The sequence below is a fragment of the Pyrus communis genome, chromosome 3, assembly GCF_041283825.1.
Source record: "Pyrus communis isolate YQ-2024b chromosome 3, ASM4128382v1, whole genome shotgun sequence".
NCBI lineage: Eukaryota > Viridiplantae > Streptophyta > Magnoliopsida > Rosales > Rosaceae > Pyrus > Pyrus communis.
Window position 1 is genome coordinate 29,651,219 of NC_142567.1, and position 23,315 is coordinate 29,674,533.

The 23,315-nt window shown below is 39.0% G+C and overlaps 5 protein-coding genes across 13 annotated transcripts; 1 reads left to right on the forward strand and 4 right to left on the reverse strand.

Annotated features, from left to right (window-relative positions):
• Positions 1–73: 73 nt before the first annotated feature.
• On the reverse strand, positions 74–2,972 carry LOC137715568 (protein trichome birefringence-like 4). The gene is made up of 5 exons (XM_068454913.2): positions 1,848–2,972; positions 1,441–1,633; positions 1,144–1,337; positions 895–1,053; positions 74–819 (listed from the first exon to the last, which is right to left on the reverse strand). The coding sequence occupies exons 1-5, from the start codon at positions 2,786–2,788 to the stop codon at positions 444–446; spliced, it is 1,863 nt and encodes a 620-aa protein (XP_068311014.2). The 5' UTR covers positions 2,789–2,972; the 3' UTR covers positions 74–443.
• A 220-nt stretch (positions 2,973–3,192) lies between these two features.
• Positions 3,193–7,367, reverse strand: LOC137715663 (formate--tetrahydrofolate ligase). The gene is made up of 5 exons (XM_068455000.2): positions 7,009–7,367; positions 6,449–6,598; positions 4,380–5,555; positions 4,053–4,199; positions 3,193–3,714 (listed from the first exon to the last, which is right to left on the reverse strand). Exons 1-5 carry the CDS (start codon positions 7,309–7,311, stop codon positions 3,439–3,441), a joined length of 2,052 nt encoding a protein of 683 aa, XP_068311101.2. The 5' UTR covers positions 7,312–7,367; the 3' UTR covers positions 3,193–3,438.
• A 1,660-nt stretch (positions 7,368–9,027) lies between these two features.
• LOC137716116 (F-box/kelch-repeat protein At1g57790) lies at positions 9,028–13,020 on the forward strand. 8 transcript variants are annotated; one of them, XM_088691829.1, is made up of 5 exons: positions 9,039–9,461; positions 9,766–9,824; positions 11,042–11,161; positions 11,423–11,603; positions 11,705–13,020. In XM_088691829.1, exons 4-5 carry the CDS (start codon positions 11,468–11,470, stop codon positions 12,934–12,936), a joined length of 1,368 nt encoding a protein of 455 aa, XP_088547955.1. In that variant the 5' UTR covers positions 9,039–9,461; positions 9,766–9,824; positions 11,042–11,161; positions 11,423–11,467; the 3' UTR covers positions 12,937–13,020. The 8 variants fall into 8 exon arrangements, with proteins under 8 accessions (XP_088547954.1, XP_088547955.1, XP_088547959.1 ...); XM_088691833.1 differs by having other exon boundaries at positions 9,055–9,461; positions 11,711–13,020; XM_088691834.1 differs by lacking the exon at positions 11,042–11,161 and having other exon boundaries at positions 9,055–9,461; positions 11,705–11,947; positions 12,071–13,020.
• Positions 13,021–13,408: 388 nt separating this feature from the next.
• Positions 13,409–16,864, reverse strand: LOC137716115 (GTP-binding protein BRASSINAZOLE INSENSITIVE PALE GREEN 2, chloroplastic-like). 2 transcript variants are annotated; one of them, XM_068455510.2, is made up of 3 exons: positions 15,521–16,864; positions 14,836–15,003; positions 13,409–14,195 (listed from the first exon to the last, which is right to left on the reverse strand). In XM_068455510.2, exons 1-3 carry the CDS (start codon positions 16,739–16,741, stop codon positions 13,848–13,850), a joined length of 1,737 nt encoding a protein of 578 aa, XP_068311611.2. In that variant the 5' UTR covers positions 16,742–16,864; the 3' UTR covers positions 13,409–13,847. The 2 variants fall into 2 exon arrangements, with proteins under 2 accessions (XP_068311611.2, XP_088547953.1); XM_088691827.1 differs by having other exon boundaries at positions 14,102–14,235.
• Positions 16,865–18,067: 1,203 nt separating this feature from the next.
• Positions 18,068–22,041, reverse strand: LOC137715444 (E3 ubiquitin-protein ligase SINAT2). Its single transcript, XM_068454779.2, has 4 exons — positions 21,680–22,041; positions 20,147–20,465; positions 19,303–19,689; positions 18,068–18,534 (listed from the first exon to the last, which is right to left on the reverse strand). The coding sequence occupies exons 2-4, from the start codon at positions 20,363–20,365 to the stop codon at positions 18,214–18,216; spliced, it is 927 nt and encodes a 308-aa protein (XP_068310880.1). The 5' UTR covers positions 20,366–20,465; positions 21,680–22,041; the 3' UTR covers positions 18,068–18,213.
• Between the last annotated feature and the right edge of the window lie 1,274 nt (positions 22,042–23,315).

Consider the following 23,315-nt stretch of genomic DNA (forward strand, 5'->3'; position numbering starts at 1 on the left):
CTTCAGCCAGAGCCACATTCTCAGTCATGCAAGCATTTTAAGGCTCTTAAAGTTGCAACCACAACTGCACATTGGGGCGTTAAACCAGTACTATACCAGCATTTTATATTCATGACCTTCTAAATACCAAAACCAGCTTCTGCGACCACCATGATCACCAGCACTCGCTGTTTCGGGTCACCAATTTTTCAAGCCTCTCCTTCAAATGCACCGGAGAGGACGCAAGGGCTAAATTCTATTTTCCTCACCACCATTGTCCCAACACTGGAAACACAATTTTTCACTAAACCACATTGGCCCACCTCTTTGCCTAACTACAAGTCTACAACTTTTGCTCTTATCCTTCGTTTCTATCTATACAATCGAGCATACATGTTCGATATTCTCCATATGGGGAGCTTTCCAATCAAATATGTATACTACATAATTTTTTTTCTCCATATTTAAGTTGCCCTCTGATTTTGCTGTTTCTTCTGTCTATGTTGTTTCTGGTTACGTTTGAGGAGTTGAGCATATATAAGTTCATTCCATGTATCAGGAACGCCAGGGAGGCACCAGTGACTGCAATCCTGGATCATAGGCGGTTTTCGCTCCTCATCAGTTAAATTCGGCTTTCTGTAAATCGATGGATGAGCATCCTTCCGAAAATCAGTCATTGTTGTAATGTTCAGATAGTTGACTGGCGTCTTCATCCCACTGAGTACCGAATCAAAGATTTTCATGTTTGTCGGATACTCTTCTCCATATTCCGTGGATTCCAAGCTGGTAGTTGGCTTTGTTTCGCCATGGCAATGCCCTCCAGAATTCCAAGCTCCGCCTCTGCGAGTAAAAAAATTAGCAAGATGCAATACATTTGTTAACCAAGGTGAAGTATTTCATGTCTTCAAAATGTACCTAAAGTGAGAAGGTGAATAGCCCCGGAAGAAAACAGCAGTTTTCTTACGATTTACATTGGTGTCGATCCATCTAGCCCATGTTGTTAAAGCTTTGTGAAATGCATCGTCAACCTTCAGTTCACCATAAATATGGCTACCCTCTTGATAGTAACCCTTCCTGCAAGATTTATAAATATTTTAACTTCGCTGCCTAGTGACTACTTTCCAAAAATCCATGACATAGAGTGAATTGGAGCAGGAGAATTACCCGCTGGAAGTTTTCTCATGAGTCCACCAGTGACCTGTGTTGAAGATGAGAACATCTGCATTTTTGTAGTTGTCAGAGGACCTCTCAATCAAATCAATGCGAAGCGTTTCCTTCTTTGATCCACTTGGTTCCAGCATCTCCCACTCTTGAACTAGAAACCGTGATTGAAAGAACTCCACGGAACAATTGTACTCCTATTGATCCATTCAAGAACAAATACATTAATATTACTTAAGACCAACAAAGCCAAAAGGTAAGAAGGAAGAATTTGAGGCTATGAAATCGAAACTGTCATACCTCAAACACAAAGGAGTAAGAGCCCTCTGTGCGAAATTCTTGCCTACCAGAAACTTCATAGACTTTGTTCTTATCATCCACTGAGTTTCTAAGAACACATAGCAAAGACTCCCACATATTCCTGTTGAGAGAATCGCCGACAAAAACCACACGCTTCCCCGTCAACAATCTCAACATCTTCTTACCATTCAACCTGCGCAACACCGGAACCAACAAGCTTTATTAACAGAACCAATGTAGCAAATGCGATATAAATGCACGCCATTACGAAAATCAGTTTGAACTTAGAGCAACTTGAAGTATAAACACTCTTAGAGGTTACCTTGGGTTAGAAGTAAAAGCATATAAAACATAGCATGAACAAAGCGTACTCCAATTATAAGTAGAAAAGTCCGCAAATTAATTACCTTGGGATATTGCAACGTTTTGGTTGCCATCTATACCTCTCGTATCCATTGTCTGGCCTTCCATTCAGAAAACAATCGAAAGGCTCATCGATCCAAGGACAAGACCCCGGAGCATAAAGTGGGTACGAATCATCTCTCACCCATCTTCCAACAAATATGTCACAGCCATTCATCAACTTGGACTTCAACTCACTCTGTTTCCCTTGCTTCTTAGATGACACCTTTTTACTATCAGTTTTCTTCTTCGAGCCACGTTTTCCATTTGAATCTTTCGAAGAAGGAGAATGTGAATGTGCATGCTTCTTGGTCTCGGTTCTTCTCCTGGAACCCTCCATTTTCCCGGAAAATTCAATTTCCGTGTTGTTGGACAATAAAAGAATGGGGTTGGATGATTGAGCATTGTTATTATCTCCCTTCAAGCTTTCGTTTTTTTTCGGAAATTGAGAGAGACCAATCTCATGCTTATCCACCTTATGACCCTTCAAACTTGCAATCTCATAAAACTGTGGCGAAAAATTAGGTTTCCTGGAAAAAGGGTCTCTCCGAGAAAGCTCCAAATGTGCATTAGGGTTCTGAGAAGAAGAGTAGAAGGAGGCATGAAGCAGGTTCTTGAAGCGGAGAGGAAGAGAGCCGTTTTGGCGAGACGGGCTGAAAACCAAAAAGAAAGTGCAGGCGATGAAGGCAAACATGAATACATAAGCGAAGGCCATGGATTTTCTTTTGTAGAACAAGATTGAAAGCAAAGGGGCCTTCGGCTCTGCTTTCGTAGGTGATGAGTGCTTCATGGTAGGCGGGCTTGTGATGCTCATGGTTATGTTCGAATCCGGATTAACTGAGATGTGTGCGACTGAGGACCGAGGACAGACCGCCGTCACTGACTCTGATATTGGTTTTGCAAGAAAATGATGCCTGATTGAATTTGACCAAGGAGAATCCGCCATTGTTATATAACTTGGATTGTTTCGTTTTTGGTTAAGGTATTACTTGCGCTGTAAGTTACAATGAAACCAAACCGAGGACAGGGATGTGAGTCTGGTTTAATTGCAAACCCTAATTGTCTCAAAATAGAGAGAAGGAGATGGTAGAGAAGACGCAACGGAGTTTTGGAGTCGGTTTGATTCAATTGTTGTGAGAATTATTGCAACTTTTTCTGTTAATGTTGTGGTTAATTAGTTAACTAATTATTAATTAGGTAATACTGGCTATTTTTGGATGCAAGCATGCAGTGATCAAGTTCGAGAGTTCTCTTTTTGTTTTATATTTTTTATTTTTGGAAAGTCAACCGTTTCTGTTTGTCTGTTTTTTTTTCGGTTGATATATGATTACGTTATGGTTAGCACCACTCTGAAAAATGAAAGCACTTCGGCCCAACTGTTATTGATATCATCAATTGTCACAAGATTGAACTACGCATTGAAACAACAATGCGTGGTTGTATTCAAACAACTCTTGCCATACAATAAGATAATTATTAACCTCAGAGATTTCCTTATTTGCAAAATCAATAACTAGTGATACAGAAAACTTGCACAACAAGAAAGCATAAACAATAGAAGCTTGAACAAATGGAGAGCCAAATGCAGAACGATCTTCAAGAAAGACCGATGACCCTTCCGGTTGTGGTGTCAAGATCAATGTCATAGAAGCAAGGGCGAGTTGGAAGACCTGGCATTGTACTCATTGTTCCCACCAAAGGATAGATGAATCCAGCTCCAATGCTAGCTCTTACATCCCTTATTGGTAAGACGAATCCCGTGGGGGCTCCTTTCTCAGAAGCATTATGTGAAAACGAATACTGGGTTTTCGCCATGCATATGGGCAGACCAGAAAACCCTTGCTTGCTGTACATCTCAATTTGTTTCTCAGCCTACTCACACAAATAAGGAAACTCGTATCAATAAGCATAAGCATGTCGAGTAAACCTCTATGCTGGTTTCAAGTTTACGACACTTTGGCTTCAGTGGTATCAAAAGAAAAGGGAAAAGAGAAAATAAAATGTCTATCCTGCAAAGGTTGTAGAAGAATCAAGTTGATGTTCTGTTTGCAGCAAACAGTACGTATTTCTTTTATTTAATGAGAAAAACAAGAGGAATAGTTGTACCATTGGCATTGGAAATGCTCGTCTATCTATGAATGAATTGGAGAGCAAGAGAGATTGAATAAATAGTGTCAACTGAATTGAAGAATAATAGCACGTAAGCTTACCTGCTCTGAGTATTCAACACCACTCGCGCCATATGACTTGGCTATTGCTTCTATTTTCTCTTTAATACTAAACTCCAGAGGATATAAAAACTTCAGTGGTTGTGTAACATTCTCGCAGGCTTTCTGAACTGCAATTCCTAGGTCCACCTGCAGATCACAGTAAACTTCATTTATTAAGACAACCATTTACCGCAGTTGAAGGCTACACACAAGATGGAATACTTGGAACAAATATGAGATTATAGCAGAAGTTTCCAAGAGTACTATCCAGCAGCAGGTAAACAAGAGAAGTAAAAACTAATCAGTTAATGGGATGAAGAGACTAACCGCTCCTTTTCCACCATGGGCGTGATGAGTGCAAATAACGGCATCATATGCCCCAGCAGCCAATGCTGCATTTCTGACTGCATTTAGTTCTGCTTCACTATCAGTTGAGAACTTGTTCACAGCAACAACAACATTCACTCCATAGGCTTTTGTGTTTGAAATATGCTTGGCCAAATTCACACAACCCGCCTCAACCAAAGCCACATCCTCAGTTACATAGGCCTTGTTAAGAGGCTTCCCGGCAACAACATCAGGCCCGCCACCATGCATTTTCAAGGCCCTTATAGTTGCAACTATAACTGCACATTGTGGTGTTAAACCACTATATCTGCATTTTATGTTCATGAACTTCTCAGTACCAATATCAGCACCAAAACCAGCTTCTGTGACTACAAACCCACCTGGTCCTACCAGTTTCAGTGCAATCTTATCAGCCACAATAGAGGAATTCCCATGTGCAATGTTTGCAAAAGGACCAGCATGAACAAGAACTGGGGTTCCCTCAAGAGTTTGCATTAATGTAGGGTTAATAGCATCCTTCATTAGCACTGTTAATGCACCTCCAACACCAAGATCATCGGCAGTTACAGGGTCACCGGCCCTGCTGTTTCCAATCACCATTTTCCCAAGCCTCTCCCTCATATCCGCTACAGATGTTGTAAGGGCCAAAACTGCCATTATTTCACTGGCAACTGAAATATCAAATCCCGTTTCTCTTACCATCCCTTTCTCGTCAGGGCCTTGGCCAATTGAAATCTTCCTCAAGAACCGATCATTTATATCCATTACTCTTCTCCATGTGATGGAATCTGGGTCAATATCAAGCCTAGCAAATGGCTTAACTTCTTCCGGTGTAAGCTCCTCAGGCGTGGTCTTGGAGATACCAAGCTTCTTTAGACGTCTAAACATGATGTCATTGAAACTCCGTTTTCCTTCTTTGTTTGGTGGACACAACCGGTTCAGTAGAGCCTTATCCGATTGGGTTGCCTCGTGGAAAATCCGAGTATCAATGGCAGCAGCCAGAAGATTGTTTGCAGCTGTTATTGCATGAATATCTCCTGTCATGTGAAGATTAAACTCATCCATTGGGATCACCTGACTATAACCACCACCTGCTGCACCCCCTTTGATTCCAAAAGTTGGTCCTTGTGATGGTTGACGAAGGCAAGTAACAACCTATTGTCACAAAGGAGAGAATACAGGATCAGGACCATACAAATATAGCTGTCAACAGTGAAATAATATTTATCTAAGTCTTCGTAACAATATAAATTTCCATTAGCAACAAGAAGTAATATGGAAAAGCTGCATGTGTCTACTTTTGCAGGACCTGCTGTGGTTTTAAGTCTTCCATATAAACTGCAATACTTGAAAGAAAACTTAACAGCAAAGTAGATAAATACAAGATGAGCTTGAAATACTCTGCTTTTCATTTTGAAAACAAAGTCAAAAATTAATTGATAAAGTTCGAACTTATCCAAAAGTTTAGTTTTTTCCTCATAAAACAAATTCTCTTCAGATGCAGCAAACAGGACTAGGGGCCAAGGCCCGTGCCTCGAAACAGCTTGATAACTTCTTGGTCAGAAGAGACTGTGTTGAGACCACTAAACTTTTAACTTCTACCCACAAAAACAAGGGGAAAACAGAATGAACTAAATTTAAAGTTAAAAACGCACATAAAACATCATAATAACAAAGGACAATCACAACGAATCTTGTTTTCAATGCTTGTCAGTGTATTGCTCAGCGACACTTTCCTTCTTACGAGCATTCCTCACCAATTAAACACACCAACCTTAACGTTTAGCCTCAGTTTCTCGACATAAAAAGTTAAAGCAACACCAAGTACAACCAATAACACAAAGCAAGAATCAATGTAACCTCTGAATTTATTCTTTCTGTTTCGAGAATTTTCGTAACAAAGAGGTGTAAACACAATTCAGATTTCTAGATTATTCAGTTAAATGTTCCAGATCAACTGCTTAAAAAAGGAGAACATAAAAAGGGAAAACCAACGTATGCCCAAAATTTTCGATACCGAAAAAAAAAAAAAAAAAAGATAAATTAACCTTCTTATCCTGAAAAGCACCCAAAGCTTGACAGAGTCCAACAGTAGTGGTTGACTTGCCTTCTCCAAGAGGGGTAGGAGTAATCCCTCCAACCACCACATAATACCCATCGCCAGATCCTTTCAGCTCATCAATCACTGATAACAAAACCTACAAAGCAAACCCAGCAAATCCAAAATTCAAAATCTTTCCAAATGAAGAAAATGAACATATTACGTATCCAGAAGCGCTCGAGCGCCAACCAAGTAGTAAGTAAACGAATCAAATGACCAAACTTGGCCTGGTATCTCCCATCAAATAAACCCAATTAATCAAATTTCAAAATGTTTCCATACCAATGAAGAAAATGAACATATTACACATACAGATGCACTCGAGCGCTAACCGGTTAATAAGTAAACGAAAAAAGACCAACCTTGGCCTTGCAGTTCCCATAAAATAAACCCAGATTAATCAAATTTCAAAAAAATTTCCATACCAATGAAGAAAATGAACATATTACACATACAGACATGCTTGAGCGTTAACCAGTTAGTAACTAAACGAATCAAATGACCAACCTTGGCCTTGTACTTTCCATAAAGATCATAGTGATCGGGACTGAGATTAAGCTCTTTTGCAATCTCAGAGATGTGGAGAGGCTCGACAGAGTTGGCAATGTCGATGTCCGCCGGCACCGGCGACGCCACCTGCAGCTTCCTCGCCGTTTTGGATGAAGAACTCATCGTGGGGTCGTCGAAAATGTCAAATTTCGAATCTTGCTTGGTGGGTTTGATCTGAAATGTTTGGGTTTTAAGCGCTCTGGTTTCGGTTGTTGATTGGTTGAAGATGAAGAGCGATAACGATTGGGTTCTGAGGAGCATTTGGATTGGATGCGCTTTTTAACGCTTATCTGGGACTCCATAATTCTGGGCCAAGGAGGTCACTGGGCCAGATGGAGCTGAAATATAACCCGGATAACGTTTGTCACATGAGGTCTTTTGGGTGAGATGAAATCCGAGCCGTTAGATTAGAATTTCAGAGGCTTGATGTGTTAGTTATGACTTTTGAGTTAATCAGTTTGGGTAGAGAGGATGTATTCTTTTTAATGCACTTGAATTTGGATATTTTTGTTCAAAGCTTAATTAGTTTGAATTACGATATACTTTATATCAAAAAAATAGTGTCTAAGTGGCACATTCGTATAATTAATTTATATTCACTTATGAGTAAAAGGTTGTAAGATTCAAATTTCGTGAATCGCAAGTTTGAAACCAATTTAGTCTCACACCATTTATGTAAATATATGATTGTGTTAAAAAAATCATGAAAAACGTTGCCTATTAATATTATACCATACAAAAAAGGTAAATAAATAACAGTAACATCACATCATCACTGGCTAATATGTAAATTACCACCAATGCCCTTATACCACCCATCTTATTGCCACACATGGAACAACCAAAGTTCCTTTTTAATTTATCCTTGAGCATAAGATTTTGATCAGATAGCATGGTCCCGTTAATGAACAAATAGTTACAAGCGGTGCTAATATGGGTGCATAAACTCTAGTCACCAAATTCCTGATTTGGAGGTAAATTCACACAATCACATAAGAGTATTACACTCCTATACCGCTACCATCAAAACAAATGCACAATTATAAATTTATCATAATGACAATAGACACAGCAAACCTATACTAAGCAAAGATCAAGACATCGCTATACAGTGACCCTTTTTGTTTTGGTGCGACTAAGCATGTCTTGAGTTCGACTAGCACATGAATGGATCAGTGAAACTATCGTGGTTACCGGAAACCTCTAAGTTAATTAACCAAAATCATGTTGTACGGACAAAATTACGACAATGGGGCACGTTAGCTGAAATTTGAGCCAAGCATCAATGCAGATCAAATGGAAGGTGTGCTTGCATGTCACAAGAACACGACAGGACTCGCCTTCGACAAAATCTTCCAAGCAAATAGGGCACTGCCTGCAACTACTGGAACTATTACTCCATTTATGCACAGGGGCTTTTCTTCGACAGCAACCAACCAGATGACGGACAAACGAAAAGATTAGCAACAAAAGTACGGTGCCGTTCAAGAGAAGAGCTGCAATTAGGAGAAAAGCATAATCAAGACCTGTTGCAGCCTGTGTTCGTAAAAGAGACAAAGGATATGGCATCTCACTTGTCAGCAGAATTTTCGACAAAAGAGAAAAGGTAGAAGACGTTGAGTATAGATCATCAAAACAAATAGGAGTTGGAACGACTCATCTCGAATTTTACGTACTAAGTGGATAAATTTATGAAAATACGCCTAACGACGAAAGTGTTCACTTCTGTTGACTCTCGCTCTATGACATGTAGTAATTATTATTTTAATTTATTTATGTAGCACTCGTCGAAATGAATGCGTAGGCACGAGCTGAATTGAATTCAGAACTAAAACGAAGTTTCTACGAATTTTTGAACATCAATGGCATTTATGTAATCTTACATAAGGAGATATTTCTCCAACTTGAACCACTCATGGGATGACACGTAGCAGGTTCTCCACCGTTTTCTGTGGTATTCTTCTCTGCCCCGTGTACATCTCTCTTTTAATCTCTCATTCTTCTGAGTTCTCTCCCTCGCTCATCTCTTTCACTCTTTCTCCCTCTCTTTGCTGAACACCCAAACACCTACAATAACAACTAGACTGCACCATCACCTTCCCTTGTAATCCCTTTGCGTTCTTGAACCAGAAAATAGGAGAAAAATCATTTTAAAACTCCTTCCCCGCGCTGCACAGTGCGGTTACTGTGCAAGGAACTTCTCCGGCGAATTCTCGTCAAATTGGTTCCCATCATTGTAGATCGTGTCTAGGTTCACGATTAGTAAGTTTTTGGGCGGTTTTGGTGGCGTAGGAACTCGGAAAACACAAGGGAAGTCACTGTTTATTTCTGGAAAACTTGAAACCGTGGTCGTTTGGCCACCTTCCAGCCATTTTTCTGGCAAACTCCAATCTCCGTTGGGCCTCCTAAGGGTATGAATATCTTCTCCACATTCCTAACTACATTTTGGCTTTTGAATCAGTCGATTTGGACTTGTATCGAGCTTGGAATGAGCTCTTGAAGTTGGAGGAAATATCTGGAAAAATTCTAGAAAATCGTGGGGTGTGCGTGGTGCCCCGGGCCCTGCCGTCCTGTGGCGGTGCATGCGGCAGTGCGTGGCGGAACCCGAGATCCTTTTTTAGATTTTTCGACGTACTGAATTTGAATCCACCGTCTATTTTCCCAAATTCAATCGTTTTAATAAAGTTCTAATAAATGGTTCCTATTTGTGATTAGGTGGTTGGAAGTGATCCCATCCTCCCTAGTTCGATTGGCTTCCCGGTAACAGAATATTTGTGAGTGGATCGTTTCTTAAATTGCATGTTTTTATAAAAATATTAGATTTGCATTCATGGAAAATATGATTTCATAATTCTACATTCATGAATTATTTATATTTTATGATATGTTTTTACAGATTTCTGGACTTATAATTTATGAAGAATTTATGATTTATCTAAAATGCTTTTATGAAATATTCATGAGTTATTAATTTAAAGTTTATGAAAATTTATATTTATGGAAACCACGTTTATGGAATTGCTTATGATTTCGGATGATGAGGTTTTGAATTCTAAGCTTGGTATGAGATTTTGAATTACGTTTTATGTGCTTAATTAGTGGGTATTCATACGACATATACATACAACTTGAGTATGTATACGTATGTCATAGGATACAGTTGAGGATCAGTGAGATATTTATGACATACTGCCAACTTTACTGGTGAAACCAGTGTCAGACAACTTCACTAACCACGGCTAGTGTTGGTGTGTTATGTACCATTTATTCTCTGGCGTAACCCAGAGTTATACAGCTTCACCTTCGGATGATGGGCCTACCATATTTCTTCACTAACATAATCCAGTGTCGTACAGCTTCACCCTCGGGTGATGGATATGCCTTTGGGCGACTATGATACCCCTATTTGAATACATTAGTGTTTTGAGTTATGAGTTTTTATGGATTTGCCTTTGGGCGATTTTGATATCACTTAGTTATGATTTTATCGTACGAGCGTTTTCATGACATGTTAGAGTTTTCAAAAAACCTACTATTTAGTGATATGTGTTTTCAAAACTATGTTTCGAAAGAAAAACGGTTTTATTATTATTATTATTATTAGACTTTAGTCCACTCACGTTTTGTTTTGTGCCCTCTTTAGGACTTAGAATCGAATAGGTATCTTAAAGTTCTCTCAGTGTAGGACCCATTCATTTGTTCATATCTTTTTATAATATACGTTTCGTAGTATTCTTGAGTAGTCGTATGCTCTGAACACGTTTCCGCATTTGCATATATCATTGTTTATAAATTTATATATTTTATTTATGTTCGTTCTTTCTTTATAACTTGCATGCATATTAAAATGGCTTCGTGACCCTCAGGTGTAGGCCAACACGTGCCCATCTTGGTGTTTGGTGGATATCGGGATTGGGGCGTGTTAGGAGCCGGAGGTTTAGGGTTTTAGAATGCTTTTTTAAGTATAGATGTATTTATGTTTTCTTTCTAGGTGATGCTAGAGAGAAGGAAACCATCTATTTTCCGTCACATCATGTGATCTCTCAAACGCGGGCCGTAATAGACCTACATGTGGACCAGCTGTGGAGTTAACCCTTGCTCCGTTGGTTTGGTAATACCTAAATATGGTATAAAAAGATGAAATTAGGGTTTATGACTAGATTTTGGGAGCTAATAAATTAGGGTTCATTGTGGGGTCATAGAATTTTTTTTCTTGTTTTTTGGGTTTGATCCAAAATTTTTGGGTCAAGCCGTCATGGAAAACATTAATTAATCTGGCCGTTGGATGAAACCTAGAACCTAGAACTCACAAACATCACACCATTAATAGAACCCTCGTCTTCCTCACCCACTCGTTCTATAATCCTCGTAGGAATTGTTACCTAGCGCTATCGAGAAAATAGACGAGGACTAAGACATGCTGGCGCCGAAGGAGACGAACGAGGACTTGGCTCTCCCCGACGACGCGTGCCCCGTTCTCAACGTCGGCAAGGAGAAGGAGATCGGCATGCAGGGCTTGGAGAAGAAGAATAACGGCGTCAACGAGGTTGAAGGTAATTCGATTGCTCTTTTTGTTTCTTTTGAAACTATGATTTTTGGAATTGTTTTTGTTGTTCATGGGTTAGGACTGATTGATTGGCATGGCTATGGTTAGTTGTAGATGGGTGTTGGCAGAGACCACCTTTGGATATCATGGAGAATATCGTACAACGCCTCGACTTACTTGATCGGATTCGCTTAAGCATCCTCTGCAAGTACTGGAGAATGATCGTTATGCAAATTATTCGCAGTGCTCCGCCATTCCCATGGTTAGTAGGCCCATCTGAAGCAGCTTCCTGGTTATTATTTGGAACTCAACCGAGTTCCAGTTACTTAGAGTTCTCCATCCCACCTGAAGGTAAAGTTATCAAGCTAGGGTTGCCTAAGCGAAATCAAGGGCGCTTTCATAGTTCCTCCAAAGGTTGGTTGATAATGGTCAATGAAGAACACTCTGAAGTATTTCTACTAAACCCTTTTTCAGGAGCCAAACACGAACTTCCTTCCTTGAGAAGAATCCCATATTTCAAGAAATTTGGTGGAAAACCCGACCGATATGTTGACAAAATTGCCCTATCGAGTTCAAATCTATCAGAATGTACGGTGGCAGCAATTTTTTCTTCTGGGGAAATTGGTGTGTGCAGGCCAAAGAAAGGTTGGAGAATATCTCGGATGTGGGATAGAAAAACGTATCCTTCATGCCTACTGTTTTCGTCTTGTGGCATGCTATATGTCTTAGTCGAAAACATTATGTCTGGACACGTTGTAACTCGCACATTACGCCTTGGAGATGGTGATGAGCTGGAATTGAAGTTGGTTTATGACAAAGAAAAATCACGTAAGGTTTCATTCAATTGCTGGGGTGAAGGTGACTTTTTGGATGTCAAGGTCAAAGACGAGTCATATTTGATAGAATCAACAACCAGCAACGAAGTCTTGTTCATCCGTCAAATTAGGGATCAAATGAAGACCGATTTGAATACCTGGACAAGGACTCATGATTTTCTAGTTTACAAGATCGATCCGGAGAATGGTGAAAGCTTTATCGAGGTACAGAGTTTGGGAAATCAAATATTATTTGTAACAAGCCGAGGCTGTTCCTTTTCCTTTCCGGTGAGTAATTCTAACGGGTTGGAAGTGAACTGCATTTATTTTGTGGAGTTAGGAGGAATTGACCACGACGACATGTTTTGTGTTGAGAATTCTGGACATAGTAAAACCACCATGTGTGATTTTTCTCATCCTTTCTACTTAGATGGCCGGAAATTTGGAAGATCCAAAAAATTTTATGATAGCATTGAAACCGAATTCACTTGGGGGGTGAGTTGGTACAGTCCGAGTTTACAGTAGCGTAGCTGGAAAATTGTGTCCCTTTTGTTTCAGTGTTATATTTTGCAATTCATAAAGTTATGCAAGTACTACTGTTTCTTGTAACTCTTTTTTTTGGGAAGTGATTTCCCCAAACGTAGTTTCTCCTCTTTTAAGTTGCAAACCACTCGCCGAAGATCTCGAAGAATTTCTCCTCAGTTAATGGCTTGCAGAAAGATTTTGGCTGCAAATTTTGAGTCTTTGTCTGCTAATTTCATTTTCTTTTGAGGCGAAGGTGAACACGGCAGGAGCTTTGTTTTGAGGCGAAAGTTATTTAATCTCGGTAGTTTTACAAATTCGCCTCACGAAAGTTCAATTTGTGTGACCATGAAACGTTTATGCTAGTGATGATTGATTGTGCGTCGTTGATGCGTTAGGAAGAAGCATCAACTGTACACATCAACCCACAAATGTGCGACGACTGATCCTAAAACCCAGCAAAAACATTATCTACTGAGGCTAAACCTTAATTATGCACATTATCCACGCAAATAAGGTCCATATGCGAAGTCAGCTAACTGAACATATTCGTGTTGAGTTGTGCAAAAGTTATGCTTGTTTTCACTTAAGAAGAAACGCCGCCTTTGAGTTGTCATTCTTAAATATCAATACCGCATAAAGATCATCCCAATGTGGAACATCCACCCCTTCCATGGTCGGAGAAAGAATCAACAGTTTCGTCGGTGGCTCAAGAAGATGCCTACCCTTTTCATTCCTATAAAAGGTTGACGTTGCTTACTGAAATATTCCTCACCGGTAGCAGATCAACTGTGAATTGTCACAACTCCGGTTTTCCATTTTCGTAAGAACTTTCTCTTTTACTTGCTAACACTTCCAGTCGTCAAAATAAGTTGCGCCTGCTTCGGGTGGTAAGTTAGGAATTAAGTACCGAATCAGCACGCAACAGATTCCTTCTGGTCGCTTTGTTTCCTCTTCTTCTCACTTTTGTGTTGTGGCTTATTTGAAGCTTGGTCAGCCTTGGAAACGATCTTAGAGACGGTAAACCCAGCAACTTCAAAAGTGTATGATCTATGAGGAAGCAATGCATTGCGAAGAACAACATCAATACCATCGTACGTCCAAACACTCACAACTGCCTCTCCTTTAAGTCCAACAGCAAACCAACCAAGACCTGCAGCAGCAATATCCACTGAACTTGAATCCCAACTGTTTCCACTGATTCGAAATTCCTTTCTCACCCACTGCCCAAGCTCCTTGACTCTATTCGCTCCAATTGGTGGCTGAAACAATGGGAAGTTCATTTTGGCATCAGAACTACACCTACATATATATATATATATATACACACAACTATATCATGTGTTCCCCTCAAAGATTTAATGATAAGCATATCTTTAGGGGTGTGCTATCCACACATCCCTTTTTACTTCTCACACACCCCTTGTTAATTTCTGTCATTTGATCTTCTTCAATTCATCTAATCTGACGGCCAAAAATTAGAAGGATGTGTGAGAAGTAAAAAGGGGTGTATGGAGAGCACACCTCATTTTTATCACAGCCTCGTATCTAAATATGGAATTTCAAGCATCATAACTAGGTGCAAGATTTAATGACGTTAGGAAGCCCGAAGCCTACACAAATCTCTTGATTCTCAACAAATTTATATTATTCAGGAAAACAGAAAACTTATACCCTGAATTTAGAAATTAAAAAGAATCAGCAAACAGACTGGTATTACATACACACACACACACACATATATGTGTGTGTGTGTATATATATATATATGCGTTGCGCTTATTGGTATATGTGAATTCAAATCTCTCCAACGGTAACATGTTGAAAATCAATAAGACTAATGACTACCAGACTAGAAACCAAGAAATTGTAAAATTATCACTCGTCACCTAGTGCTAATACCTGTAATTGACGACCAAAATGTTCCTCTACCATTGTGCAGGCATTTTCAGTTTTTCCCATGTGTAGCGGAAGATAAGGAGATGCCCATGCCGTAACATAAACAGAATCTACAGATGATTCTTCTATATCCAGCCTCATAAGCCCAGCAATATGAACTGAATAGCCATCCTGTAACAACCAAAGGACAAGAAAAATGAGCTATGATAAATGGAAAAAATATTAAGTAATCACATGGAATCTAAATTTGCAACAACGATATTCTGAGATCGACAACGAACTATGCATTTTAACAGAATCCAAAAAGTAGCAAAGCAGAGCTTTACACACACCAAAAAAAAAAAAAAAAAAAAAAAACGCAGAAGCAAAAGTTAAGTACTAGTCAGTGGTAAATGGACATCCAATATTTAAACAATTGAAGACACCTCTCGAGTTTTCCTCGACCAGCAAAACAGACAAAGGCATCATACTTAAACAATTGAAGCGATGGGTGCTTAGCAATACGAGCAAAACTTGAGCTTTTAGATTCAATCTATAAACATGGTTTGTGTTATTGAATTATTTGCACTGGGATAAACACATTACTGCAAGTTTACAATGAGTACTACAGCACAGTTTATTCAAAGGTTTCTAATAACCAAATACACAAAAAAACACTGTAAGGTACTTGATGCTCAAGTAAGCTTACCTTGATTCTGTATGTCCTTGGCTTCAATTCCTTGCTAATGTTTACAAGACTCTGTTCCTCTCTCGTCAACCTAGTTGTAATCTGATGAGGATTCAAAAGCCCGGGAGTATCAAACAACTTGGTATGACCAGGAAGAACACCTTCCACTCTAACAATTCCCAATGTTGTTCCGGGCACAGGCGCTTCTGTCAGATGTGTAATCTTTCCTCCAACATGCTTCCCTATTGCGTTTATCAGCGTACTCTTCCCGGCATTCTGTGCCCCTATTGCCCACACATTCCCTCTTGGTCCTGCCAAGCTAGCAACGTCATCAACAAGATTCTTCAACCCCCAATCCCTCACAGAACTCACCAAACGTACACTCGTTATCTTACTTGCTCCGCCCTCCCTTGCTCTAGTCCTAACCCAATGCTCTAACCTCGTGGGCGACAACGAACTTGGCAAAAGATCAATCTTTGTCACCACAAGCACCACTCTCGGCACATTCCCTGACTTCCCCTGTTTCCAAGCTGTGGAATGCTCCTCGACTGTATCCGAAATCAACTTCGCAACCTTTTTCGGAAACGACCCATCGAAGTCTGCAGCATCCACCACCATTAGCACAACCGATCGGGTCCCAGACGTCAAAGCCAACTTCCTCCCAACGGTATGATCAAAATCGAAATCCGGTAGCAAGTTCTCCACCGTCGGATCCTTCACCTTCCCGTAATGCCTCAGAGAGTGGCACCGTGCGCAGACCACAGGCTTTTCGGCCTTGACTCCCACCAAATCGGCCTCAGAGCTCAAGTTTTCGGGTTCGATTATCATACCCCTTTTGAGGGAATCGTTGAAATCCGGCACTTGCCCAACGTGCTCGAGATGGGTCCCCAATCGATACGTCCTCGGATCCTTCTTCGAGGGCTTGAGGAAGAATCCCGGGTGTTTGGGGTCGGAATCCTGCATGTGAACTCCACACCCACGGCAGACATGGCGAGCTGCGGCGGTGGTATCATCGTAATTTCCTTCGCGGTTCAAGGGCAAGGATTGAGACGAAGAAAATGGGTTGAAGAAAATGGCGGAGAATGGTAAAGGTTGAGAATTTGTGGGAATTGGGAAAAGGGGTTTTGGGATTGAAGTGAAATTTGAAAGTGGGGTTTGGGATGGGAAGAAATGGGCGAGGAGAGAGAGGGAAAGGAGGGGTTTGAGATTAGAGAGAGAGTGAGTTCGAGCTATCAGTAGCATTTCTTTGTTTGATTTTGGGATGGAGGAGAGAGAGAGAGAAGAGAGAGAAGTTGTAAGGTTTAGGGTTTAAGCGGAGGAGGTCACCACCGAGTTTTGTGCAGAAGGCGGCGGATTTTTGGTTTTTTTTTTTTTTTTTTTTTTTTTTTTCTTCCTTCCTTTCAAATGGTAGATTTGTTATATTAAATATTAGATTCATTACTGACGGAATTCGAACTCATACCATTATTTAAAAGCTCAATATTTTTCTACGCTACGGTGCCACTTGCGAATTTTGGGCTTTGGTATTTCATCAAACCACACGGTTGAGAAATCAAAGCGTGTAACTAGAAGGTCAGATTTTCTTAGTACTTGTTCTAGTTTGTCGTACATATTTTTCTTTAATGGGGAGGGGCTAGGTTCACATGCAGAAAATGAGTATAGCAGATGAGAGTATTTTGGTGGATGTGTGAAATGACAAGACTAAGAACGAGGTAAAGTACTAGTAGTCGCAGTTAAAGATAAGATAAGAGAAAATCGGTTTAGCTGATTTGAACATATGATCCAAATACCTACTACAGAGCTCCGGTTAAAAAATATTGTTAACAGATAGAGGCTTATACCAAGAGGGGGAGAGAAAGACATTAAGACTTGAAAAAAGATTTTAAGAAAAGACATGGATCAGTACTTGAAACTAACAAAAAAGTTGATGCGGTAGCACTCTAGGATTATACTAAGACTTCTTTCGTTATTGTTCTTTGTGGGGAGGAGCTAGGTGTGGAGAAATTCTTGTGTTCGAGTCTATGTATACAAGGATGGGCAACCAAAATATATTAGTGCGGTATTTTGGGCGTGCGGTCGGAAGGTCAAAATGAATCTTTAAACGATTAAGTCAAAATGTATTTATGTTTAAAATGATAATTTTTACCGACAAATCTTTTACATACATTAATAGTTGATAATTGTTATAGATAGTCGTGGACACTATGTACTGCGATGGCCGATGAGAAAGTGATATGGAAATATACTTGGACCGTGACTCAAGTAAAGTTTCTTTTTCCACGTTAATCAGGATTCACCTTTTTCCACGTTCATCAAGACTTATCTGCATGCATTGAATACGGAAATATACTTTAGACCATGACTCGATTAAAACTTATCTGAATGAAATCCCTGCCTTTTTTGTTACTTGATCAAAGGAACTTTCTAGATTCTGGTGTAAGGAGCAATACGAGAACGGAGGAATCGAACACAGAATGTAGAGTTCAACGGTAAATTCTCTTAACAACTTGCGCTACAAGTCTATTGCATTATACTCGCTGCTTGCAAAACGGAGATTCATATCAAGACTCAACAAAGGAGATCTTAAATTAATTTGATCAAGCGACATACATATCCAGCCTTTCGCATAGAGCTCCCTCAATTCCTACCAACCTTTTATTTTTCACAGTAACAAGGTTACAATATCTTTGAACAAGTTTTCCAGTTTTTATATCTCAGTGTTCTTTCCATATACGTCCGGCGACTTTCAGCTTCAGCTCCTGCCTATTACCACCCGAGAAGAAGAGTGCTAGGTTCCTCTGAATGATTAATCCGTCTTGACTGTCACGGACTTTTCGGTGGCTATCTCGGATACTCCGGGGAATTCCTTGCCATGTAAGCTTTCTGCCACTGCCACTAACTTCAAGACTATAAGTGAATTGCTTCGCCTCATCATCGTCACCCATAAACCTTAAGAAGGCCATGTAAACAGGTGCAGTTCCAATGTGGAAAGCCTCAAAATGCAGGCAAAACTGACGGCCAAAACAGTTGAAAATCTGCACTACATTCAAAATCACAGAGGGGTTTGAATACATTGGTGGAGGTTGAACGGAACCAAATATGAGAAGACCGATTTTGTGTTACTGTTCAATGCTAAACCAGTACATAAAAGAGATTTTTAATTTTTTTTTTTTTTTTTAATATGGAAAGATGTCTTAAAAACTTCAAGACATATACTTTCACAAAAGAACCGGATGACGTTCATGTAAAACTGAAAAGAGATATTGTTGCCTACTAGTGTATATATGAACAGGATGCATAACTGGTTACTGAGGAAAGGGAAACAATCAAACAAATAGGATCAAAGTTTGCCGATAAGGGCGAAAGGGAATGAAATTTGACTATAGATTAGGCAGCCATTTCAAAGATATTTCCAAGACTGCAAAAGTTTATACCCATATTTCTACTCAGACTTAAAGAAGTGAAACGGAGAAGTCGTAGAGAGAAAAACACGAAAGTCAGCAATTAGGGATTAAGAAAGCGGGGAACTACAAATTAAGCTATCTCAGTAGGTCTTTTGACGGTCCCGAGATTGGTCCCATGACTTTCCCGCACTGCAATCAATGAAAGCACTTTGACAGATAACCAAACACAGAAACTGTGTCGAGAGTTTAAGTAGAGCTTAAAAGATGAGGGTATAGAAATGCAATTCGTGTGCGTCTGTACTGTGTAGGATATCTATATATATATATATATATAGAGAGAGAGAGAGAGAGAGAGAGAGAGAGAGAGAGAGAGAGGGAGGGAGAGAGGGAGAAACATACTGTCAACATCCATGTAGCATTTTCAACTTCTTGGGGATTGGATTTGACATATCTATGGTTGAAAGTACTCCCGTCATGCATGTCGACCTTGTGTTCATTTTTAAGATGCATCATAAGGAATTGGATATCTCCAGTGACAGAACATTCAGCTCCAGCATAAGGGCAGCAGTACGGGCGATATTTACAGGTTTTCTCATGCTTTAGCTTGCTGTAGTATGGGAATATATCATGGCAACCATAAATTTGGTGTCTACAAGGAAGATCCAGCGACTCTGCTACTTTCTCCAGTGCCAAGCACCTTATATTTCCTAGTTCATTCCGGCAAGTGGGGCAACAGTTGTGCACTCTAACCTTACAGCTTGAGCAGAGAGTATGGCCATTTGGACACTACAATATAAGCTTCAATAAGTTCTCATTTCGATAAAATTACAACTTAGAATATGTATATTAGACCTGTATGCATGCAATCCAATCTGAAAATGATGTACAAAATAGGATGGTGTGCATATAATCATCATGCTAGATGCTGTGTGAAAGTATTTCTCAATTGATCCTTCATATTTGATGAGTAAGCATTTCTTAAGAAATCCAATTTTGGAGATCAAGTTTTTAAGATTATAACAACTTTGTGAATATTTTCTGAGTTGTAATAGTTGTGGCGGCACAATGAATTTTAAATTTCTAGTGTGTAACTTTATAGTAATACCAGATGCTCCAAACCCTATTAGCATCAATTTCACGACTTCTCTTCACTTTCTACCAAAACGAAAATACGTATTGATATTAACAAAAAAAAAAGTGAATCCTCATGATCATTCAAATTTAAACAAATACTAAAACATACCTGGTGAATTGGAGGACACATTAAATTCATGCAAACAGGACACTCAAGTAGGTCGTGCACATTACTATTTGGTGGCATTCCAGGATTTCCAATCAAACCAGGGGCCACTTTTCTGAAAGGAGAAGCCCTTAGATCAGCAGTGGAAGTTGCAACATCAGAATCTGCAAATGCCACACGAGACTCGGCCACATCCTCAAAGAAGCGACCTCCAGGAGACATGTTTCTTCCTCAAACGTCAATGCCGGTACTCTCAGATTGGGATCAATATCAGTCTTTCTCCCCAATTGTGTCACATTCCACAAGTATCAATTAAAATACCCTGTCATCCCCCATTAAAAAGTTTAGTGTTCTGCATAACTTTTCTTTTAACAAAATGCATGCAGTTGATGTAATGGAAAGCAAGGTATTTGTCAGAAAAAAAGGCATGAAATAAAGATGCCAATCTACAGTTTCAAGAAAGCCATATAATACCATTGAATTAAACTTTAGGCAAGTGAAAAAACATAAACTCTCACGCATTCGGAAGAGTTTGAGGTAGGGTTTCGGGTGAGAAAGCGATGAGATATCCTACTTAGAAAGCTTCAGAACAGATTTGTGAATTGTTTAAAGCCCAAAATCCCATCTTTTAAACTGGCAAATGAAACAATGAGATCCAATTCCTTGTTGAGTAGAACACCTCTTGATTCATTACAACTCCACACCTAAACATACACCAAGTATCTTCAATTCTCTAAGAGAGATGATGACAGGTAATACAAGGGGTTCCAAATTTAGCATGGTCAACGAGATCTTGAGAAACAAAACCTATCAAAACTATAAGCAATGACAGGTAATACAAGGGGTTCAATTCTCGAACGGAAGTTATAAGCAATGATTCCATAGCAGTTGCCGTTACAATGGTATTTCCTATTCACAACAAAACCTATCAAAACTATTAACAGAAGTAATTGGAGAAGAAGTAGTTTACTTGAGAAACAAAACCTATCAAAAGAAGTAAAAAATGCCTAAATTGCGTGTGAAGAAAACCGGAAGAACAAACCCCTTGTGCCGCTTGGAAAGTAAGAAAATTTGCACAAAGAGTAAACTGTAAAAGTAGTTGCCTTGTTTTGCCAGCATGAAGCATAAAAAAGCATATACAAGTCTTGTGCTTCACATGATTTATCAGAAAGGTAAAATTATCAGATCAAACAACTTCCATATGCTTTTGAGAATCCCTAAAAACTAATATGCACAGTGATGATCCCTGCAAAAATAAATGATTGAAAAGGGGAAGAAAACAAGATTGGTAGTGATTATTTCCAGGTAAGATGCAACAAAAAGTGGAAAAACTCAGAAGCTGCTTTGCTACTTTTCAAATTTCATGGCATTCTTCAGTTCATTTTTACAAAAGCGCTTCCAGGAAATGGAAATTTAACAGTACAAATTGCATACTCCAAAACCCAATTCAACAAATCAACCAAAATTGCACTCTCCCAACTAAAAACTACCAAATTTAAATTAAAAACACAAAAATTAATGGGAAAAAAACCTTACCAAGAGCTGCAATACCCCAATGGCTTGGAAAAGAAAACTGCCGAATCCCCAGATGAGATTTTGAGTCCAAATGCTTAAAGAAAGACAAGCCGAAGAAGGAGGTGTTGAGGTGGAGGAGAATCCGTGAAAGCTGGCCCGGATTTGGCGTGTCTTTAGATTGATATGGGCATGACAAAGTTTCCAACTTTCAAGTTTCAAGAGTCAAACTCTCTCTCGTCTCTCTCTCTCAAAGAAGATGGGTTTTCATTTATGGATTTGCCTTCCCTTTCCTTCCGCCGAGCACTTGTTGTGAGCGTGCGACCTTTCTCTGTGTCTGCGTCCGACACCTAAGCACACTTTCGGACAATATTTATAGTATTTCCATACAATAATTGATTAATTGATTGATAAATAGGAAATCAACACAGGTGTAAACTTTTCATTAAACTAAAACAAAATTAATTAAAATGGTTTGAAAACTTTAAATTTTAACGATAAACACAAAATAAATAGTAAAGTAAATAGTATAAGAATTGACTTTTTAGTGTAAAAATATGATTTTTCGTTAAAATTCCCTTAAACTAATGGTGGTGTTATACCTTACACATTCCCTTTTACTTCTTAGCGATCACATTGAATGAATTAAAATAAATTAATCGATAAAAATTAATAAGAGTGCGTAAAAAGTAAAACAGGTTGTGTAAATAATTACGTCATAAACAAAACAGATAGTCAATATGAGAAGTAACTCGTATACTCATTCGTGTTAAGTAAGTATGTCCTAAATGTTTATTTACTGCGGTTTAGTTTCTATATCAAATCAAAGTTGGTTTTTTTTTTCATGTAACCAGTTTCACTTGTATATACCACGATATGTCTCTATTGTCGACTCTCGTTATAAACTTTTAATAAAAAAAAAATAGAGTTAAATTGCCACCAATGGACTATAAGACACACAAAAATCATGTTACTTTTTCATTTATAGATGTCTGAATATTCCTAAAGTTCCAATTTTTATTGAAAATTAGCAACCAGTGTCATTCTGTAAAAACGTTACTATAAATTTTCCAGGCCAATAATGCATTGGTATAAAAGTAAATTAAGACACATAATACTACGTTATTTTTTAAACCACCTTATTGTAATGGATTCGGTATAAGTAAGTTCTTCGTTCATTTCTTTCTGTTGTTGCCCTTAATGGTGGCTCGGGCTCAGTGTGGCATTAAGGTGACATTTCCCGCACGCAACGTTTTGAATATTTCAAACGAAACCCCAGTCTCCTGACAATCGGGCCGTTAAAAGTTGAAAAAAGTGGATTTCAAACAGAGGGGGTGCATGGGAGATGTGGTCGTGGTTGTGGTTCTAGAAAGCCGAGGAAGCTGAGTCAACGTCACTGAGAGTTGGTTTAGTATTGCTGTGTTTTAAAAAAAAAATTGATTCTGATGTGATATAAAAATAAGTAGTTGTGAAAGAAAACAGTAGAGTGTTTAGTAAACTTTTTTGTAAAAGTGCTTTTGAAGAAAAAAAAAACAGTATTATAGAGTTTGATAAACTTTTATGTAAAACAGATATGAAAAAAAAAACTGGTTTTTCAAAGCTAGGTTTTGCAGCTTTGTGTTTTTTGCTTTTGTCACCCAAAATTGTGAAGAAAAAAAAA